This window comes from Quercus robur, chromosome 10, assembly GCF_932294415.1.
Source record: "Quercus robur chromosome 10, dhQueRobu3.1, whole genome shotgun sequence".
NCBI lineage: Eukaryota > Viridiplantae > Streptophyta > Magnoliopsida > Fagales > Fagaceae > Quercus > Quercus robur.
This window is the reverse complement of record NC_065543.1, coordinates 42,732,603-42,754,565: the sequence shown is the minus strand read 5'-3', so window position 1 is coordinate 42,754,565 and position 21,963 is coordinate 42,732,603. Positions and strand designations below refer to the sequence as shown.

At 36.5% G+C, this 21,963-nt stretch overlaps 1 protein-coding gene across 1 annotated transcript; it reads right to left on the bottom strand.

Annotated features, from left to right (window-relative positions):
* Positions 1-9,761: 9,761 nt before the first annotated feature.
* Positions 9,762-11,461, bottom strand: LOC126701544 (uncharacterized). Its single transcript, XM_050399707.1, has 2 exons — positions 10,395-11,461; positions 9,762-10,074 (listed from the first exon to the last, which is right to left on the bottom strand). The coding sequence occupies exons 1-2, from the start codon at positions 11,359-11,361 to the stop codon at positions 10,037-10,039; spliced, it is 1,005 nt and encodes a 334-aa protein (XP_050255664.1). The 5' UTR covers positions 11,362-11,461; the 3' UTR covers positions 9,762-10,036.
* Positions 11,462-21,963: the final 10,502 nt, after the last annotated feature.

The window sequence follows — 21,963 nt, the reverse complement described above, 5'->3', positions numbered from 1 at the left end:
GCTCTCTTTCAATCGTGGGTTAAAAGGGTATTTATACTGGAGTGAAGAGGAATGCGAAACGTCAGGTTTTTCCAAAACAGGGGTGGCTCGCGGCTTGACCTCGCGGCTTGACTAAGTCGCGAGTTCCAGTCGCGAGTTAACCGTATGGCCAGTTGTCCTGTTTTGTCCTGTAGTGCTCCAGCTAGCATGACTGTTCATCTTCCAGCATGCTTAGCACGTGTGCATCTTCTGGCGGGTTAAAGCCACGAGTCCACCCGCGAGTCCCAGCCACGACACTCTGTTTTCTTGCACACTCTTGAGCAATCTTCACTCTATCTCACTCACTACCCTTACAACAATCCCACCTAAATACAGGGTTACTAAATGCTGAATTACAAGCAAATTTGGCACGGAATAAAGCCAATTAGATGGTTGAATAAATTCAACCTTACAATCTCCCCCTTTGACTATTCCGTGACAAAACCCTAAAACAGACTCTAGACTTATCATGTGAGTTGGGAACAGTTGATCAAAACTCACTCACACCTAACTCTAGAAGCTGTGAAGCACTTGAATCATATGAACATAAACTCCTGAAACACAACAATACACCATGATCATTGTAAGCAGAAAATTATAAATGCATATGAAACAGGCAATATGAGATCAAGCAAAGATGGAGTTAATAAACAAACCATGGCTTGATCAACCAAGTGAGCACCACAAGGTAGTGATCACAGTGCTCATTCACACTTGGAATGAACACAAGGACATACAAGTTAACAAGCACAAGGCAAGACACTTGTATGCTCAACACTCAACCAATGCATAGCACACAAGGCATATGCATCTAGGAACAATCCTACAAAGGCACAAGAGTGACAGTACAACAATCACAATGCAGAACATTTAGATTAAAGTACTGATTTCAACATAGCATAAAGGCTGCACTTAAGCATGGTACATACCATAAAGCCTACAAACTATGCATAAAACATAAACCCTAAAAGCTTACAAAAGCATATGGGTACAAACCAACAAATACCTGAATAACATCATCAAACATATATTAAAGTTTAAACCAAGAGTATATGAAAAGAGTTAGAAACAGTTATACACCAAAACACAGTGTATCAAAAACCATAAAAAAAACACTAAAATACCCAAATCATAAACATATATAACCACATTACTCCCCCTCAACAAATTACTCCCCCTTAAAAGCTGCTTTTCTGCTTCTCAATCATCAATGAACTTTCTCCCCCTTTTTGACATGGAATGGCCAAAGGGTCACTTGTCATGCTGAGTTGTGAAGCTGTCAAGTGTAGCAGCCAAGACATCAATCTGGTCTTGCATGGCTCTCATCCTGTCAGAATGCTCAGTTTGGACTGCCCTGATCCCATCAAGCCTTTCCAGAATGATCTGGAAAGCATCTGGAGGTGTGTCTGCAGAAGTTGAAGCTCTGTGTCTTTTGCCACTTCTCCTAGGTGTTGAAGTTGATGCAAGTCCAGCTGCTTCTGCTTCAGTCTCCATTGGAGCAGCCTCTCCTTCATCACTTTCATCTTCTTCTCCTGGAAGCCTGACACTTATCCTTTTGCAGGTGAGCTTGTTGATTGCAGAGGGTGTAGACATGGGACTGATGTCTTGAGGGATTGGAACACCTTTATTCCTAAAAATCCTCATAAGCAAACTTGGAAAGATCAATTTAGGCCTAGAGGTTGTTCTAGTCTCATCCACAATGGTGTCATAAATGTGGGAACTTATGTCTATGAAGTTCTTTTCTTTGAGATCCATCAGAAAGACTGCTCTAGCACAGTTGATTGTAGTCAATTTCCTAATGGGATAGAGGTTAAACATCATGATTATGGTAAGGCACCTCATGTCCACTAGAAAGGCAGTGGTATTCAAACATTTCCCTTCTCTCTGCCCACCTATCCTTTGTTGAATTGTTTCAATAGACACACTCCTACCATTGTAATTGATAAATTCTTCATCATCTAATCCTTCAAGCCCTAATGCATCATCTATGACATGAGCATCTAAGACAAACTCTTTACCCCTCACCCAGCAACTCAATTCATTATCCTTTATCACAGCATTTGAGTAGAATTCCCTAATTAAGGGTTCACACACAACAGGGAAACCATCCAGAAGCTTTTCCCATCCTCTTCCTTCAAAACAGCTGGGAATAAAAGTTTGCCTTAAGTCCTCCAAATCCACAAATCTCTCTTGAATGATTCCTGCATTCAAGAAGTTATCCTTGTATCTCTCAAAGTGGTGAACTGACCTAAACAATCTAGGATCCATTTTTAATCTCTTGTCAGCCTTCTTGGCAGTAGATTTCTTCTTCTGTGGTGAGGGAGCCATCTGTGAATCAATCAGAAAAGGCCACAACAACATATAGCAATATATGTGCATAACCAGTCAGTACCATGTAGTTAACAGAGAGAGATATCAACCATACAAATGAACTACAAAACTTAAACAACAAGCTACTTAGTTCAAACACATGGATAAACCAAGCTAGGATAGGAAACACATGAACAACATGGTGAAACTATCCTGAAGGCAGATAAATGACATTGAGGCAGATAATGGAAAAATGATATGACACTCAAACAACATATTGATCCAAACAGAAGCTACCCACAGATAGACACACTAGAACATGCAAATCTAGCACAGTAAAACTCACAACCTCAGAAGAACCAATAGATATCACTCAACAGCTCAAAAAACAGATTGAAATAAAATAAACACTTAGCTAAGCACAAGATGAAGAACAACAAGCATATGACAATCATTTACCACAAACTATAGCAACAGCAACCACACGCTAAGCAAGAACAAGGAGCAGAGACCGAAACACAAACCCATTTCAAAAACACAATCAAATGCAAAAAATCAAGGGTAAAAGCACAAAATCATGAAGAAAAGAGGGTAAAACAGAAAACCCATACCTGTAACTTGACGATTTTGAGCTACAAGAGTGCAACACAAGAGATTGGAAAAGGGAGCACGGAGTGTTTGGGAGGGAGAGTGTTTAGAGAGAAGATGAACAGTCACAAAAATTCGAGGGAAAAAACTGAAAAAGTTTAAAAACTGCTCCTGTTTCTGCAAAACACGCGATTTTCGTGACTGGATTAAGTCGCCACACAGTCGCCAGCTCAAGCCGCCAAAGCACTCAAGAACAAAATTTTGAAAAATTTTTCTAAGTGTTTTTCGCGACTGGAAGGTCTACCCGCGAGTGAGTCGCGAGCTGAGCCGCGAAAATCTCTGAGTGAATCTCGCGACTAGACCTTCCACTCGCGAACAAGTCGCCAAAACTGACCAGCGAAGATGCGACTGAGGCTCGCGACTTGACATACCCGCGACTGAGCCGCCAAAACAGGGCAAAACTGTATTTTTGAAATTTTCAGATTTTTCCAACAAAACACTTTCCAAAAACACTTAAAACACTCAAAAATCTTTTTGTGCTTTAATTAACAAAGATTGAGCATGTGAAAACACATTTTATCAAGTACAATCACACAAATGAATATGGCATTTATCGAACATAAACTTGTGTGTTGTGTGTGGATATCAACAATGAAATAGTCCTTTGTCTAATGTGAAGCTTCAATGATCAATTCAACCAAGGCATGCACAATTAGCACTAGATCATGTGACCAATCTCAATTATAGAAATATGAATATATGACCTCCCACACAACTTAATAACATAACTTGGAGCTTTTCATTTGACTCCACTTTCAATCATAACATTTGATCTTTTTGAGACAATCATCTCTCATTGTGAGAGGGATATGTAACATTTCTCTTTGAAGAACAGGCCTTTGAAGAACAGGCCTTTGGCCTTTTTGAATAAAATTTCACTTTTAATATAAGGTCGCTTACCCTTTTTCCTAGTCAAATACTAGAATGTGCGACAGGCTTTTGCAGCTCAATATCTCTTTTCATTTGGAGATTTACATTTGGTGAGCTTTTTTTAGCAAAAAAATAAAAAGTGGGAAGAGATATAGACACAAGTCTATGCATGTTTCAAGATCAACATAACCATTCACTAATCATTCATGACAAGTTTGAAGATCTATTTACAACAATCACATAGATTTCAAGATTTTTCCCATAGTGATATGAGTGCATGAAAACAAGCAATGCTCGAAAATGCACAAAGCCATTAGCACAAATGTACAAGGCAAAACGAGTTTTAAGACAAAACTCAACAAAGTAAATCAAGCCTTTTGATTTTCAAATTCTTTATGTAATTTTTGGATTTTTGACTCAAGAAACAAAAAGATTGATAAAACACAATTAAGAAATATTCACAAGAAGAATAACCAAGCAACCAAGAACCAACACAACAAGCATACCAAACAAACATAGTCACAAAGCATAGGAAGTATTAATGCATGGACATGTTGTAATGCTTATGCATGAGTACCCCTTTTCACCCACACGTCACTTGCGTTTGGGGTGATTTCCTTAAAGGATTGGGTACGGGAGTTAGGGCTTTCAAACCTTCATGAGAAGCTTTCCAAGCAGTTGGTGAATGCACCAATCATCTTCATCACGTTCATCATTCCGGGATCTCCATTTTGCTCTCTAGGTTGATCACCTGCCCAAGTTCTCCTATCAATTCTTGGTCCTCCTGACCTTTGAGGAGTTGCATTGTTCTTTGCTCTCAGCTTTTGGCAATTTGGTCGAGTGTGCCCTTGAAGTCCGCAATAATGGCACACATACATTCCTCTAGGACCTCTTTGTGGTCGAGGACGTGACTTGGCACGAGACTCTGACCTGCCCACATACTGATTACGATGATTCAGCATCCGTTGGTCCACCACATTCTTCTTCTCCTCCACCTCGAGCTTCACATCAGTAGGGTCAGCTACAACTGGATCTTTGGCTTTGACAAACTTCACTTCTTTGGTGACATTTCCAGTTGAACTACCTCCTCCGGTATATCCCAGTCTGGATTTGTCTGAGAAGCTCTTTTGAGATGATATAACATCATCTAGCTTCTTGGTGGTGACCCTCTCTATTTTAGCATTTGCTTGCATCACCTCATTCTCAAGAAATCTTACTTTAGTGTAAGCTTCGGACAGCTCACCATTCAAAGTTTCAATCTCGCATTTGGCCTCCCTATACCGGATTAGGAGACTTTTGTAGTCCTCCTCAGCCTTCTTCATCTTTCTCACAGCAGCCTTGGCTACCCTTGTGTATTCACCTGACTTCTCCAAGAGTGAGTTGTAATTTTCTTGAAGAGTTGCTGTGCTCTCTTCTTCTTCAGCTTCCGATTCTTCAACAATTCCTAGTGATTCATCATCACTATGTTCTCCAAGGTCTTGTACAAGCAAATTCAACTTGTCCGACGACTCAACATGAGCAATAGTCATGAAAGCTGAATAGTTCCCCTCTCCATCACAGCTTTCTTCAGATTCAGAGTCAGACGAATCTGAGTCACTCAGGGTCGTGGCATACACCTTGCCTTTCGATTTCAAATAATTCGGACATTCCCTCTTAAAGTGTCCATGCCCGTTGCATTCAAAACAAGTGACACCTTGTGTGGATTGGGATTCTTTTCCATCTTTCCTGTTGAAATCCCTCTTCTCCCTTCCAGAATTTTGGAATTTTCTCTTATCATCAAATTTTCCATTGTTTTTGAATTTCAAAAACTTTCTGAAATTTTTAACAAGATAGGCTACATCTTTGTCCACCATATCTTCTCCCGATGAGCCTTGATCTTCCACCTTCTCATTAGTGGTCTTTAGAGCAAGGGATTTGCTCTTCCGTTGATTTGGCAGCGACATCTCATAGGTCTGCAGAGAACCAACCAGCTCCTGTACTCTGATGTCGTCAAGATCCTTGCTCTCTTCAATGGCTGTCACCTTAGCACGGAAGCTTTCCGGCAATGATCGAAGGATCTTCCTTACAATCTTTGAGTCCTCCATCTTCTCCCCCAAGTTAAACTTACTGACAACCACTTCATTTAACTTCCCATAGAAAGAGTCGAAAGACTCATCCTCACTCATCTTGAGCTCCTCAAACCGAGTGGTCAGCATTTGTAACTTGGTATCTTTTACTTTCTTCGTGCCTTCATAAGTTGTTTCCAGAATCTCCCATGCATCTTTGGCAATGGTAATGTGAGAAATCCTGTGAAATTCATCTGGAGACACACCACAGAAAATAGCATTTAGTGCTTTACTGTTAGCATTAAATGCAGCAAGTGCTGCCTTATCCCATGTGGATTTGGCTGCCTCAGGTTTGGTCCAACCAATCTCAACAGCATCCCACACGGATTCATCAATAGAGCATAAAAAAGCTCTCATACGAACCTTCCAAAATGCATAATTACTTCCATCAAAATATGGAGGTGCATTAAGGGATTGAGACCTATCCATCTCAAAAAGGGAGTCAAGGATCACACAATGGTAATGAAACCAAACAGCTGTGTACCCGCTCTGATACCAATTGAAAGTTCAAAAACGTGTACAAAAACACTTTTGAACGTTTAGACCCCCAAAAACCAACTTAACCAACCCAAGCAATATGTCAAACAACTAGTGTGCGGAAACTTAACATATGCTATAATATGGAATTGATTAAACAACTATCTAAGCCACAACAAAATAAACCACAGCAGATAATGTAAAGGCAGAGATAGAGAGGAAGGAGGATGCAAACACAGAGATAACACCAGATATGTTATCGAAGAGGAAACCGAAGACCTCGGCGAAAAACCTCTCCGCCGCCCTCCAAGCGGTAATCAATCCACTAGAAAATACAGTTGGGATACAAGGACAGCAATAGACCCTCCAAGCCTAATCTACCCAATGCACCTAAGCCCTCCAAGCTTCTTGCTCCAACGAGGTTGCGCCGAACCTTTTTCTTTTCTAGCTTTCCGGATTCCGCTACTACACCGTAGCATCAACCAATAAAGATTGGCTCCTTCCTAACTGCTTCCCAGAACTCCAAACGTCTGTCTCACAGAGATGATAATGGTGAGAACCAGGTTTGGTATAATGCCTCTCAAGGATTTGACAATGGAGAGGAAGAGAGTGAGGGAATTTGATGAGACTCTAAGGTAGAGATTGTGGGTGAAACAATCTGGTTTTTCTTTAGGGTTTCTTTCTCAAAATTCTCTCTGGAAGCTCTCTTTCAATCGTGGGTTAAAAGGGTATTTATACTGGAGTGAAGAGGAATGCGAAACGTCAGGTTTTTCCAAAACAGGGGTGGCTCGCGGCTTGACCTCGCGGCTTGACTAAGTCGCGAGTTCCAGTCGCGAGTTAACCGTATGGCCAGTTGTCCTGTTTTGTCCTGTAGTGCTCCAGCTAGCATGACTGTTCATCTTCCAGCATGCTTAGCACGTGTGCATCTTCTGGCGGGTTGAAGCCGCGAGTCCACCCGCGAGTCCCAGCCGCGACACTCTGTTTTCTTGCACACTCTTGAGCAATCTTCACTCTATCTCACTCACTACCCTTACAACAATCCCACCTAAATACAGGGTTACTAAATGCTGAATTACAAGCAAATTTGGCACGGAATAAAGCCAATTAGATGGTTGAATAAATTCAACCTTACAAGTACTGGAGCGGGCCACAAAAGTTTGTTTCTTACTTCGCCAAGAAATCAAGGAAAAACCAAGGAGAAAGCAATAACCTGTAGTGGACCTGTGATCAATGGGATCTCCTGCCCAATCAGCATCAGAGAATGCACGAAGTACAAGAGGAGACTGAGCTGAGTAGAAAAGGCCATGGAAGAGAGTGCCCTTCAGGTATCGAAGAATGCGCAGAACAGTAGCATAGTGAGTTGATCGTGGAGCAGACAGATACTGGCTCACCTGATGAATAGCATAAGAAATGTCTGGACGAGTAACTGTGAGATAAACTAAGCTGCCAACCAATCGTCTGTAAAGAGAAGGATTAGACAATGGTTTCCCCCCCGAGGGTGTCAAATGCGCATTAAGCTCAACTGGAGTGTCAACAGTTTTGCTATCAGTGAGTCCAGCTCGAGACAAAAGGTCAGAAGCATACTTGACTTGAGTAACATAGAGACCATCTGTGGAATGTGTAATTTCAAGACCCAAGAAATAGCTGAGATGTCCAAGATCTTTCATCTCAAACTGCTGACTGAGAAAATCCTTGAGTTCTTGAATGCCTCTGAGATCATCACCAGTTATGATCATATCATCCACATATAAAAGAAGCAAAATAGTGCCTGTATCAGTGCGACGAAGAAATAATGCAGAATCATATGGACTGGCAGTGTAACCCAAGCGAAAGATAGTAGAGCTGAACTTGGCAAACAAAGCTCGTGGAGCTTGTTTAAGGCCATAAAGTGCACGTCGAAGGTGACAAACCTTGTTTGAATCAACAGAGAGGCCAAGAGGAGGTTGCATATAGACTTCTTCACTTAGATCCCCATTAAGGAAGGCATTTTTAACATCCATCTGAAAAAGGTCCCATTTACTAGCAGCAACAACAGCTAAGAGGGCACGAACAGTGGAGATATGAGCCACTAAAGCGAAAGTCTCTTCATAATCAATCCCATACTCTTGTGTAAAACCTTTTGCAACAAGACGAGCCTTGTAGCGCTCAATGGACCCATCAGAGCAAGTCTTGATCTTATAGATCCACTTACAACCAACCACAGACTGTCCAGGAGGGAGAGTGACCAGATCCCAAGTATGGTTTTTGGTTAATGCATCAAGTTCCTTTTTCATTGCAATCTACCATAAAGGGTCAGTGGAGGCCTCACGATAGGTCTGAGGCTCATGAAGAGTAGCAAGGGCAGTGTAACAATGATAGTCAAGTAAATGTGGAGGAATGGATCTTACTCGGGTTGAGTGGCGAGGCGAATGTCTTGTGGAGGATTCTCAGACAGAGCAGGAGCAGGGGACCCAGGCCCAAGGTGGGATAGCTCGTCATTAACCTGTTCATCTTCGACCTGTCTAGGAGAAGCATCAAAAATATCTGGAGAAAAGTTCAAAGGAGGATCAAAAGTATTTGTAGAAGGAACAAGAGACTCATCGGGAAATATTTCTAAAACAGATAAGGTAGTCAGGGAAGAACGAAAGTGAGAGAGTTCAACAAATAATCGATGTTCCCAAAAGACAACATTACGAGAAACATGAAGTCTATGAGAGACAGGATCATAACACCGATACCTTTTTTGAGTTTCACCATAACCAAGGAAACAACAAAGTCTAGATCGAGGTTCAAGTTTGTTGTGCTCATGAGGCTGAAGAAGAATGAAACAAGCAGATCCAAAGGAGTGAAGGTGATGATATTCAGGGGGTGACCCAAAAAGACGCTCATACGGAGTCTGATTATGGATGACAGTGCTTGGAATACGATTGATCGCATGAACAGCATGAAGAGCAGCTTCACCCTAAAATGGGGCAGGAACTTTGGCAGAAAGAAGAAGAGCACGAACAGTGTCAAGAATATGACGAAGTTTTCTTTCAGCTCAACCATTTTGCTGAGAGATACCTGGACAAGTTAGATGATGTATAGTGCCATAGGAATGTAACAGAGCTTGAAATGCATATTGAGTATATTCAAGAGCATTATCAGAACGAAAAGTTTTGATACGTTTGGAGAATTGTGTTTCAACCATTTTTGCAAAGTTTTTGTATATTGGTAAAATTTCAAAACGAGATTTCATAGGAAAAATCCAACTATAATGAGAATAATCATCAATAAAAATAACAAAATATCGAGATCCACCAATACTAGCAACAGGAGAAGGTCCCCAAACATCAGAATGAATTAACTCAAAGATACTATTAGAAATGGATTCACTATTATTGAAAGGTAAAGCTGGCTGTTTTCCTAACTGACATGAAGTACAATTAAAATTGTCTTTGGACACGGAACCCAACAGACCCTTAGAAGCTAATTGTTGTACCCGAGAAGATGATGCATGACCAAGATGAGAATGCCAAAGTGCGAGAGACGGTAAGGAAGAAACTACAGCAGCTGCAGCTGCAGCAGCAACAGAAACAGGAGCAACAGGTGGAAGATGAAGATTGTCCACGGGAAACATACGCCCAACTCTAGGGCCGGTCCCAAGCTCTTGTCCCGTCCTCGGATCCTACACAATACACCCAGAATAGTAAAAAATAAGGCGATAACCTAGTTCAGCTAATTGTCCCACAGAGCACAAATTATAGGATAGGTCAGGTACATGGAAGACTCCAGGAACAAAGAGATTGGAGGTCGAAACAAAACCTAAACTATTCCCATGCATGGTGGAACCATCAGCTATATGAATATTTAGAGGGTGTGGTGTAGGGTCAAGTTTGGAGAATAAGGATGAGTGGGGTGTCATGTGATTGGAACAGGCAGAATCAAAAAGGCAAGTTTGAGACTTACCGGGTAAAACTGAAAGAGCAGTGGAAAGAGATGCATTACCAGCCATACGAACAGCCTGAGCTATGATCTCCTGTATTTCAGTGGAAGAGAGGTTGATAGTGGATCCAGAAGACTGGGACTCAGCGGAAATGGAAGCCATCGGTGGAGTAGACTCAGCATTAGCAACAGCAACAGTAGATTTGTTGCGACGGTAACAAGTCTCAATGGTGTGGCCAGGACGCTTGCAATAGTTGCAGAACTTTTTGTTGGTTTGCTTGCGACGATTGCTAGAGCCAGAGGAGTCACCTGAGTGCTGAGGTTGCTCTATGGGCGAAGCAGAAGGAGTAAGAGCCAAAACATTGAGCTTATTCTGAGCTTGAAGGGTTGCAAGACGAGCTTCTTCTCTAACTAACTCGTTCACAGCAGTATCAAGAGAGAGAGCAGGACTGCGATTTAGAAGTTGACCTCGAATGGGCTCAAAGTCCTTGTGAAGGGACATCAAGAATTCATAAAGGCGAAATTCATCTCTGATGGAAGCATGTTGCTGAGCATCCTTTGAGCATGCCCAAGTTGGATCAGAAAGGTCAATTTTGTCCCAAATGAAGCAAAGCTGATCATAGTAGTCATTGATGGATTGCCCTGGTTCTTGCCTGAGTTGATGTAATTCAACCACTAACTGATATTTCATGGAGCCGTGAGTAGTGGAGTACCTTTTGGCCAACATATCCCATGTTGATTTTGCATCATCAAAGCTGCCCAACAGATTGGAGATCGAGGGAATGGAAGTGTTCTGAATCCATGTGAGGATCATGTGGTTGTGACTATCCCATTCAATCATGCGACCAAGGAAGGCAACATCTTCTTCACTTGCTCCTTTGACAGGAATGGCGACTGCACCAATACAGTAATGCCAGAGCATGCGACCCTTAAGAAAACTGCGCATAGCTTGAGACCAAGATAAGTAATTCTTGTTCCCCTCCAATACAGTATTGATGGGGCGAGGAAGAAAAACATCCTTTTTATCCATTTAGAGACACAATATGCAAAAACAGACTGCAAAAATGAAATCTACGCGAAAAACTGGGTAAGGAGAACCTGGACAGCAAAAGTCAATGGCCGGTCAAAGTCAACGGCTGGTCAAAGTCAGCGGTCAACGATCGGTCAACAGTCAACGGTCAACGAGACATATATATATATGTTTGTTTGTTGCATAGAAAATGCTTCCTATATATATATATATATATATATATAGCTGAGAGGAAAGACATTGAAGTTTCACTATGCTATTCACTTGTTTAAGTTCCTCCCTCAATGGAGTCATTTCTTTCACCTTCAGTATTACTTGTCCGAAAATGAGAGTTTTGGATTTATTACTGTATTTCAAAGCTGTCAATCTGGACCACAGAACTGTTATTAGTGCAGTGCAATGCAATAATTTGTTCTTCTTAAAAATTGAACTATTTTTAAAAGTATTATCCATTTCCGTTCTATTATTTTGGGTTTTTTTTTTTTAATAACTAAATCATGAAATCAATGAAGAATCAAATACCAAAAACAATGTTTATACATATCTATAATATATACCACTCCGTCCCAGTTTGTTTGTCTTCTATTTTATTTTGAGATGTCCCAAAATTTTTATGTGTTGCACATAATAAGAAAAAGTGTGCTAAATATAATATTTGTTGAAACCAAACAGAAATTGTGAAAGGTCCTACAACAAAAAAGAACCATTGAGTTAAAAAATATGAAAGCAGTAATTGGAGTGTAATTACAACGTATACTCTATTATTATTTCAAAACTAACAGAGCTAAATACATTAAACTTTGGATTTTTTTTTTTTTTATACATAGAGTTAAACAAATTTCAAATTTAAGAAAACTAAAATGTCAAATATAAACAAATTGAATGGGTAAAAAACAAAAATATAAAATAAAAATGGTACAACATGAATATTAAGTAAGAAGTTGTTGTAAAGATTTCTAATTCTTGAAAACCCTTCTAATAACTGACGAACCAATCCTAGCCACTCATAGCCCCAAAGTGATCACATTGTCGGTAGCCCACAAAAAAACATATCATCCATAAACTTTAGAAATCCAATGGAAAAACCGAAGTTGGGGGAAAAGAAAAAATAAGAAGGGAAAGAACACACCTCAAATGGACTTTCCAAATCTGATGCCACTTTGGAAACTTTTGCAGAGGTGGAGGTAGAGAGAGCAACTGGAAATTTATAGTGTTAAAAATAACATATTTAATCATAGGAGTGGCAATTGAAGGGTTTGAACTTCAAAAGAGCAAAACGGTTTTGAAGGGGAAAATGAAGAGTTGAGAATTGGAAGAAAGCAAAATTAATGGTGAGTTGGATTTAATGAGTTAAAGAATGTGTATGGTTATTCATAGTGAGTTGGATTTGATGAGTTATAGAATGTGTAAAGTTGCGCTATTTATTTATATATTAATATTGTTTAAAAAATGAAGGAAAAAAAAGGGTGACATGATCGATGATGTGACTTAACTGGAGCGTAGCAACAATAAAAGCACTAGCAATAGTGGTGCTAAATAGCTATATAGCTATTTTTAGCACCACTAAATATCAAAATGTACCCTGCAATAGTGGAGCCAAAGCTATATTTTTTTGGCTCCATAGCTATGGTGCACAGCTACTTTTGGCTATGCACTGTAGCTGAAAGGTAAAATTTTTATTTTTATTTTTTATTTTGCATTCACACTACTTTTGTCTCTCTCCTCACTACCTCTCCGTGTCTCTCCCAATGTCTACTATGCGTTCACACTACTTTTGGTTGTGGTTGTGTTTTGGTGATTAACACCACTAAATATCAAAATGTACCCTGCAATAGTGGAGCTAAAGCTATATTTTTTGGCTTCACAGCTACAGCGCACAGCTACTTTTGGCTGTGCACTGCAGCTGAAAGGTAAAAAAGAAAAAAAAAATTTGCGTTCATACTGCTTTTGTCTCTCTCTTCACTACCTCTCTGTGTTTCTCCTAATGTCCACCATGCGTTCACACTATTTTTGGTTGTGGTTGTGTTTTGGTGGTTAGCACCACTAAATATGAAAATGTACCCTGCAATAGTGGAGCCAAAGTGATTTTTTTGGCTCCATAGCTACAATGCACAACTACTTTTGGTTGTGCATTGTAGTTGAAAGGTAAAAAAGGAAAAAAAAAAATAGTTTGCGTTCATACTGCTTTTGTCTCTCTCCTCACTACCTCTCTGTGTTTCTCCTAATGTCCACCATGCGTTCACACTACTTTTGGTTGTGGTTGTGTTTTGGTGGTTGAATGAAATATTATTTTATTATAGTGTTTATATTATTTTATTGTGTTAAAAGCTAAAATAAAATCACTGCTGTTGGATGTAAGAAGGTAAAATAGATAAAGTGACTTTTTGTAGTGCTAAAAAGCTAAAAATTTGGCTTTACAGCTATGGATGCTCTAAATGCTACACTTTAGCTTTTAGATATATATATAGATATAGATGAGTGTAGGAAAAAAGAAATAGGTAAGTAAAATTAAGGCTACTCTAATCCCTCAACAACCCCAATGACATCGCAAATCATACTGTGAGATGTTGTTTGATGGAGAATTTCACCTTTTAATGTTGGCCACTCTAATTGAAATCCATTTCATATGTTGTTGTTAAGTTCAATCAGTAATCATAAATTTTATCAATAGAAGAAAACAAAATAAAAAGTGCCCTCTCATTCTCTATTGAAGTCATTTAAGTTCAAATTCAAATTCAAGTCCTTTTAAACACCTTGTTGAGATAGCGGAAGTTTTAATACTTACTTTTTAAGTGTAGTATGAAATAGAAATAGGTTTCAGCCCGTTTTTTTTAATCAATAAAATAAGGGTGTAGTTAATTGGGGTTGGTGGGATTAAGTATGGTTAAGTTTGGCCGTGTGCATTGCACATAAAAAAGACACATTATAAAAAATTCAAATTATCAAAAAAAAAAAAAAAAAAAAAAAGCACTATAAATTGAACTTGATTTGCATGTTTTGGTTGTATCTGATGAAGTAAATTTGGGAAAAAAAGTTTTACTAGACTTTTTAGCATGAATCCAACGGATAGAATAGGACCTCATAATTTTTTGGAGTGTAATTTTGTCATTGAATTAACGAAGTCCTCAACTAAGGTCAACTATCGATTACAGTGCAACAACTTTGGGCTTTCTGGTCCAGATAGACTAAGATGAGTGGAACCCAATGCTCAACTTATAAAATATCAAGAGGATGAAAGATCAAGATGAATAACTATCTTATCTAAATTATCAAAAAAAAAAAAAAAAACAGAAAAAAACAAAAATCTATCTTATCTATATTCTACGTGTTTGCAAAATAATAAAAGACTAAAAATCAATAACAATCTTGTTAGGTTTTAAAAGTTTAAAACAATTGGCAAACCGTAAGCATAAACTTGTCTAGATATAGATCTTAGAGCCTATAGGATTTATTAGATAATACTCAAGGTGTTGCAAGTCAGAATACAATAAAAAGGAAGCTACGGAAAGAAGAATTCGAAACATGCAAGGTTCGACCAATCGAGACTATGGTTCGATCGATCGAGATGTGAATTTTGCAGATTTTAATTTCGGCCCAACAGTCCATAAGCCCATTAAGTGATTAGGGTTTCAAATCTATTTCACATCATATTTAAAGGAAACCCTAAGGCACGTTTGTGAAAACTTTGGAAGTGCTCTTGTGAGATCTAAAAGGTGTTGTGTCTTTTCATTTCAAAGTCACTACCAGAAATCATTCTCATATCATTAGAATTGGTAGATTTGAAGTTGTTGCAACAAGATCATACACAGTTGATAATTTAAATCTTCAAGGGTGGTATTGGAGTCACAAACCGGAGAGTTTGTGTTGTTAAACCTTTGAGTGGGATCTCAATATCACAAGCATGGGAGTTTGTATTCAGGAAATCCGTGATAGAAGAGTCCATGGAGTCGGAGCTGCACGTGGTCGTGTTAGTAAGTTCTACTTGAGGTACCTTTAGATTTATGGTTTAAATCTATTGTAAACTTTCATTCTATCATAGTGGTTTTGTTTATCTTGAAGATAGCTAGGCTAAAGACTCCTCAGGTTTTTACCTTGAAACTGTTGGTTTCATTGGTTTTCTTAGGTAATTATATCATTGTGTTATTCACTTTTTCGCTATGCATGATATGATTTATTTCTATTTAACCTAGATCTCATAATTAACCTAAATAACTAATTGGCTAATTTATTAGGTTAAACAATTTGTTTTTAAGAGGTCTAAACAAACAAACAGATCCCATCAATTAAATGTAAAAATCTATAGTATTTGTGAATTTCCAAATTTTAGAAAAACATGAGTTTATATATCAATTGGTTATAATGTCCAATTGACAAAAATTAGGTATACAATGTTAGGAATATAGAAAACATATAATAAGGTGTAATTTTTATTTTTTATTTTTTTTTATGATTATTTTTGTTAGATAGAGGAATCCTATGTACTTTTCCTTTTTATGTATAGTATTTAACTTTTTCCAAGAAGTTAAAACTAGGGGTGTTCTAACCTCTATAACTATGTATAATGTAATGTCCTCACTCATTTGGCAGTCTAGCTACTATCAATTAAATATTAATATGTTATAATGCTGCATCGCTTTCTAGATATATTTTAACATTTGTCATCTTTATGTACACCTATTTCAAAGGCCCACATGGTTTTTAAAATTCTAATTCCTTAAAAAAAAAATCTCCCCATCATGCAATAGTTAAGTGATAATGATGCAGTAAATAGCGTGGGTTCATGGTCCAGCTTGGAGGAAGCTTGAAGTTTAGTCTGGATAACGCTAATTCCATGAATGCAGGCATAATTATAATTAGAAACAATTTTATAGGTCGATTAAGAAATAGGGAAATTTTACAAAACAATTTATTTAGGTAAAATCTAGGTAAAAATGTGAGTCAATGTCTTTTTTAATGAGCTGGCCCCCTCAAGCAAATTGATTGGCCCCCCCACGACATGGCCCTACCTGTCCATGTCCCTTTCAAACCTCAAATTGCTTTCCCAAACACGTAGCCACTAGCAAATTAACTTCTTCCTTTTTGTTTTTATATATTTTTTTTTACTAGCTTCTTTTTCATTTTCTACTTTCTAGTAATTTCCCTTTCCCAGTACTTTACTTCAGCCATGAACCACTCAATTCTAAAAGACTCTCAATTTGGTGTAAGTTTTCTAGTCTCACACTTAATTCATTGACTTCCATCCATTTAGTGATCTCATAGTCACGTTCTTATTCAATTACTTTCTTTTTCTTAATAAGGAGTTTTCTTATTTGAAGTTAAGGGAAAATATTTTAAAATCTTGAGAGATTTTCAAAAAACTTTTTTGTCTTTGTTATTTATATTTCAGTTCAATTTCTATTTATTTATCTTGTGGTTTATGATTTTCTTTTTTTTTTCTTTTTAATTTATAAAGGCAATTGATTATCGGTTGATGAATACACTTTTATATTGGTATGTTTAGTTATTCGATTCTTTAAAGAGGAGCTAAATTTGATACCAAATGTTTTACTCTTGTAGCATAATGCCACGTTGCCACTTTAAGGTCAAGATGCTGAGTCCCTTTTTTTTTTTTTTTTTTTTTAACAAAATCATTTTTTATATATGTGTATTGCAAATTAGAAAATTTGTGTATACTCAAAAGGATTTAGAAAGATATAATGCCCTCATAGTGCTTTGATTTTTTCCTTGAATGGTGATTCAAAATAATAGTTTAATTTTGGTTCTTCCAAACAAAAATTTCTGATTCTACCCCATATGTATGTGTGTATATATATATATATAATCTAGTTAGTAGTTAAACGTAATGGATGTGTAACTTACGCGTACGTCCATATCTTACTTTTAAACTAAGGTGGGGTTTGGATTCACATTGTGTTTTCCTGCGTTTAGTTTCTTGCGTTTTTTTTTTTTTTTTTTTTGGCACGCGTTTTCCCCAACAGCGACTACTGTTCATGCACTGTTTATGAACAGTAACCGCAACTTTTGACCAAGTCTTCCATGAACAGTGCATCCGTGTATTGTTCATGGACCCACAAATTTCATTTTTCAGCAACTTTTTCATTAAAAATGGGTTCCACGATACTATTCACAAATTTAAAAATTATTTTACTACAGTGTTTTTAGTTTTCAGTTTCAACAAAATAAGTTCTATCCAAACAGACCCTGAGAGTTTAATCTACGTTCAATAGCGCTAATGTTATATTCGCTAGTGAAATACGTCTGTCACTCTGCTAAATAGTCGTTTGAAGGATAAAATAATTGTTGACTGGACGTCAAAGACTCAAAAATTCACAAAGCTAGTAGTCTAGGAGTAGTCAAAAGCTGCCGTTTATCTCTTCAAAATAATAATAACTAGTCGCTAACCCATGCGATACACAAGAAAATCTTATGAAAGTATAGTTTATACATTAAAACTTTTTAATTTTACATGAACTATAATAGTTTTAATAATATTTGAAAAATAAAATAAAAAGTGAAAACTCAAGCCAATTCAAGATAAACCACTGCAATAACAAAGGCAATCCTCCCTTTCATTCTTGCAAGCCAATAGCAATTGCAAGAGCTATCATGAGGGCATTCCATCGAATAGTTTTGAACCAAGTATGCTTCTCCTTTATTTTATTCCTATACATTAGTAATTTGAAGTGAGTTTTCAACAAGTGGTATCAAGTAAAAATCACGTTTGCACAAAACCTAAACAGACATCAACAATTTTACCAAGTTTTTTGCTAACTTCAAAATAATTATGGAACACCTTGCAAACTTTAATCACCGTTGGCACATCATTGATGTTGAAGTTTATACATGTTCTGCATGTGGTATTACGTTTTAGGGTTTTATAGATGTGATAGCCAAATGATAAATGGAAAGACTTTTATCACATAATAATGATGCAGCAATCAATATATAAATATATTGTGTGTAACAACATACCAAAATTCAATATATAAGTGTAATTGTTTTGAATTATCCATTCATCTTAATCAGAATTCAACAAACTAAATTTGATAAAATGGTTTTCATATAAGTAAAGCTTTATATAGCTTGAGTATAGTTTCTTCTTATTTCCTAAAGTTTCCACATAATTCATCCAACAAAGTCTACAACTCTTCCCAGACCTTTTTTGGAAAAGTGAACAACTCTTCCCAAACCTTACCAAACCTAGAAGAAAAGAATGAAAGAAAACTTTAAATCAAATAATCATTCAGAGGAACAATTGAAAACAACCATGAAAATTTTATGACTTGAGTTTTTATTCATTGAAATTGAACATTTACATGTTTCCTACCATAAGGTTTTGGATTCTGACTCCAATTCCAAATGCCATGTCACTTAATGTAAAGTTGTAAACTATCAACTTCTCATATTTTTTAGGAATCCATCACCTCTTCTCAAAGGCATTATCCTAGCACGCTGAGCCTTCACCATCTGTGTTAAACTCTATCCCAAACAACTACATAAAGATGCTTGAATCCCAAACATACTAAATAAAAATACAAAAACTTAACCCTACACTTTCTTAATAACCAAACCAAAATTATTATTAAAACAAAAAATACAAACATGCACATAATGATACAAAAAGAAAGAGAGTGTTTATAAGAAAACTCAGATAATACCCAATTGTGATAATCAGAGTTCACTGGCAGCCCATGTAAAAAATACTTGTAGTCAATAACAATGCAATGCAATCTGCTACATAGATTAAGATCATTCACCCAAAAAAAAGAAAAATAAAAAAATGCGAAATGGGAAGGGAGATAAATAATAAATTTGAACATATTGATAAATCCTAAGAAAATTTCAAAGTAATCTAACTTTCAAAAGAAAATTTGGCAGACCACACATCAAGGAATTTAGGATTTTGAAAAATATTGAGTCAAGATCTGTAACAATGCACAGAATAGTCCATCAGATTTGTGTAGACAAATCATCAAATTTAAATGGGATTAATTCTAAAACTATTAACATCAAATGGAGGAGAAAAGAGAACTTCATGAGAATGAAGATAAGCTCACTCTTCTATTATTTGCACATCGCAAGTAATTCTAAAAACAATGCACACATCTTTAACTCTCATTGCACCTTTGCTGTTAGACATAGAAAAATATAAGGAAAATGTTTAAATTAAACACTTCAACAAATTAAAATAAATATATATAATAGATTAAAACCCATCTTTTCTATGGGAGGTAAGGTTAATTTAAAAACACAAACTGATCAAGCTTTAGATTCTTCCTAAAAACATATTACCAATATTGATGTAGCAAGAATTAGTAGAGATCGTCACCGATATCAATGGCAACAACAGTTCCTTAAATCTCAACCATTTCAAATAAAAAATTCTCTCAATTTGCGTAAACATGAAAAATTCGTACCAAAGTCAACAAAATGTTTAATTGGGCATGTGAGAACTCTAAAAGAAAACTGAAAGAAGCACACTTAGCACTTTTTTTTTTTTTTTTCCCAAATGAAATGTCAAGGTAGCTTTGATATGGTAAAATCTGACCACCCAATTACTTTAAGGCAAATCTATGTCCAACACCTCAAGTAGCCTATCACCACATATTGACTTCAATACATAAAGGCAAAGGCAAACAGTATGTAGAGGCTATAGGAAGGCATGATTTAGTTCATGTACTCAAAAAATTTTATTATGAGAGGGATTTGACTCTAAATTAAGTACCTGTTCTCTCATCCATACAAAAAAAAAATATAATTTGGGTACCCCAAATTCATCAAAAACACGAAGTTTAAACCATTATTTGCCTATTAGATTCAATAATCAATATATCAGCTTGGATCACAATGAAGTCTCTCAAAATATGCTTCAAAAATAGATAGGGAAGAAAAAAATAACACAGCTCTACCTTTTCAATTTGCTATTGTTGGAATTTGTAGACAGCATCTAAACTTTATAGGTTCAGTCTTTCACTGTGCATGGCAGAAAGCAGAAAATAAAAGTCAGTAGTAGGAACGAATCTTAGCTTCCATGGTTATACCAAAATTTAAAATAAAAACCTTACCACAACTAACAAATAAAAGTTGTAGACAAACAGCGAAGCCAAATTTGCAGAAGGACACTGGAAAAGAAGCTGGGGTCTACAACCAAACAAAGAATCAAATAAAACCCCTCAAAAATCTAGATGCTGCTCTTAAAGAAGATTCTTATCAAAAATTAGATAAAGAAGTAATAAAACAATGGTAAACTTGAGATGAAATAATAATTAAACTAAACATAAAACATGCACGGGGTAAACAATTAGTTTTTATTTCTTTGAAATTGAACCAAAAAATAGAACCGTACATATGTGAGGACAGTGACAATGGTGTCGAATATTATCATGATGAAGAAATTGGAAATTCACAACTACCTTAAATTTAAAGAACAAAGATATTTATTTCACAGCATTATACTAAATGATTAAAACCCTTAAAAATGAGGGAGGAAGACAAAAAGTTGTGCAGACCAAGATCTGAGAATAATTTGGTAGAATTGTAGAGTAACAGCTTCTTTCGTATGCAAGAATATCTCCAAAGTACAAAGCATCTAATGGAACCATAGAACATGAAAATATATGTTCTTCTCATTGACATACAAATAACTTAATTAAATTTATGACTAATCAATAGCAGCTTGGTGTGGAAATTGCTCACCAAAAAAAAAAGGAATATCTAAGAATCAAACATATGTATCTATTAATTCTAACCATAAAGCAACTACAACATGAGAATCTGGTTCAACGTATTTAAACAATAACTAAATTTTCAAAATGCCCTTTATATATATATATATATATATATATATATATAGTGATGGTGTGATGCCCCACCAATGGTAATAGGGCCTCACCTATTCCACATATGCTCACTGTCCATGGAGGTCTTCCAAGAATTCCTGTTTTGCACTTCACTAAGCATCTTATTTGCATCTCTCTTCCTTAAAAATAAAATAGAATGTACATCATGAATAACATTCTCCAATGAGAGTTTCAATTACAAAAACTCATCAAGATTTACAAAAAAATAGAAAAGAAAACACAAAACTAAACATTTTTATTAAAAAATTGGGCATTAACAAATTAGAAATTCAATTGATAACAGATTTTAAAACTCCTAGTAATGAAGAATGGCAACCCCCCAACACAACAACATTTTTGCCCAAAAATGCATATTGCACATCAAATAGTGTATTATAACTATCACATTGAAATCTGCTATTAATTCATTCAAGTAAAAAAAAGGGGGGGGGGTCAACTCTCCAAACTGTTAATTTTTTTAATTTCAAAAACCTCCAAATATAAGAAAGACATTTAATGAAATTAATCATTCACAATGGGAACAATGCATAACCCACATATAAATTTAGGGTTGGACAAACATTAAAGGGTTTTTGAGCTAACCATAACATCACTCTCAAAATAAACTTAAAAATCTTTTGCTAAAGTCCATATCATAGTAAAACAGAAAACCTTCAATGTTTGTGAAAACAATACATCAGGTAGTATAAAATATAACCCAATCATGAAACCATAAATCCCAAATAGGCACCAAAAAAAAAAA

What these genes read in the sequence shown, in the direction of transcription:
- LOC126701544 (XM_050399707.1), bottom strand. Translation starts at nt 11,361, where the DNA reads ATGGATAAAAAGGATGTTTTTCTTCCTCGCCCCATCAATACTGTATTG. An exon ending in TCAGGCTGTTCGTATGGCTG is followed by an intron (nt 10,075 to 10,394) that starts GTAATGCATCTC and finishes TGTATTGTGTAG; the next exon opens with GATCCGAGGACGGGACAAGA.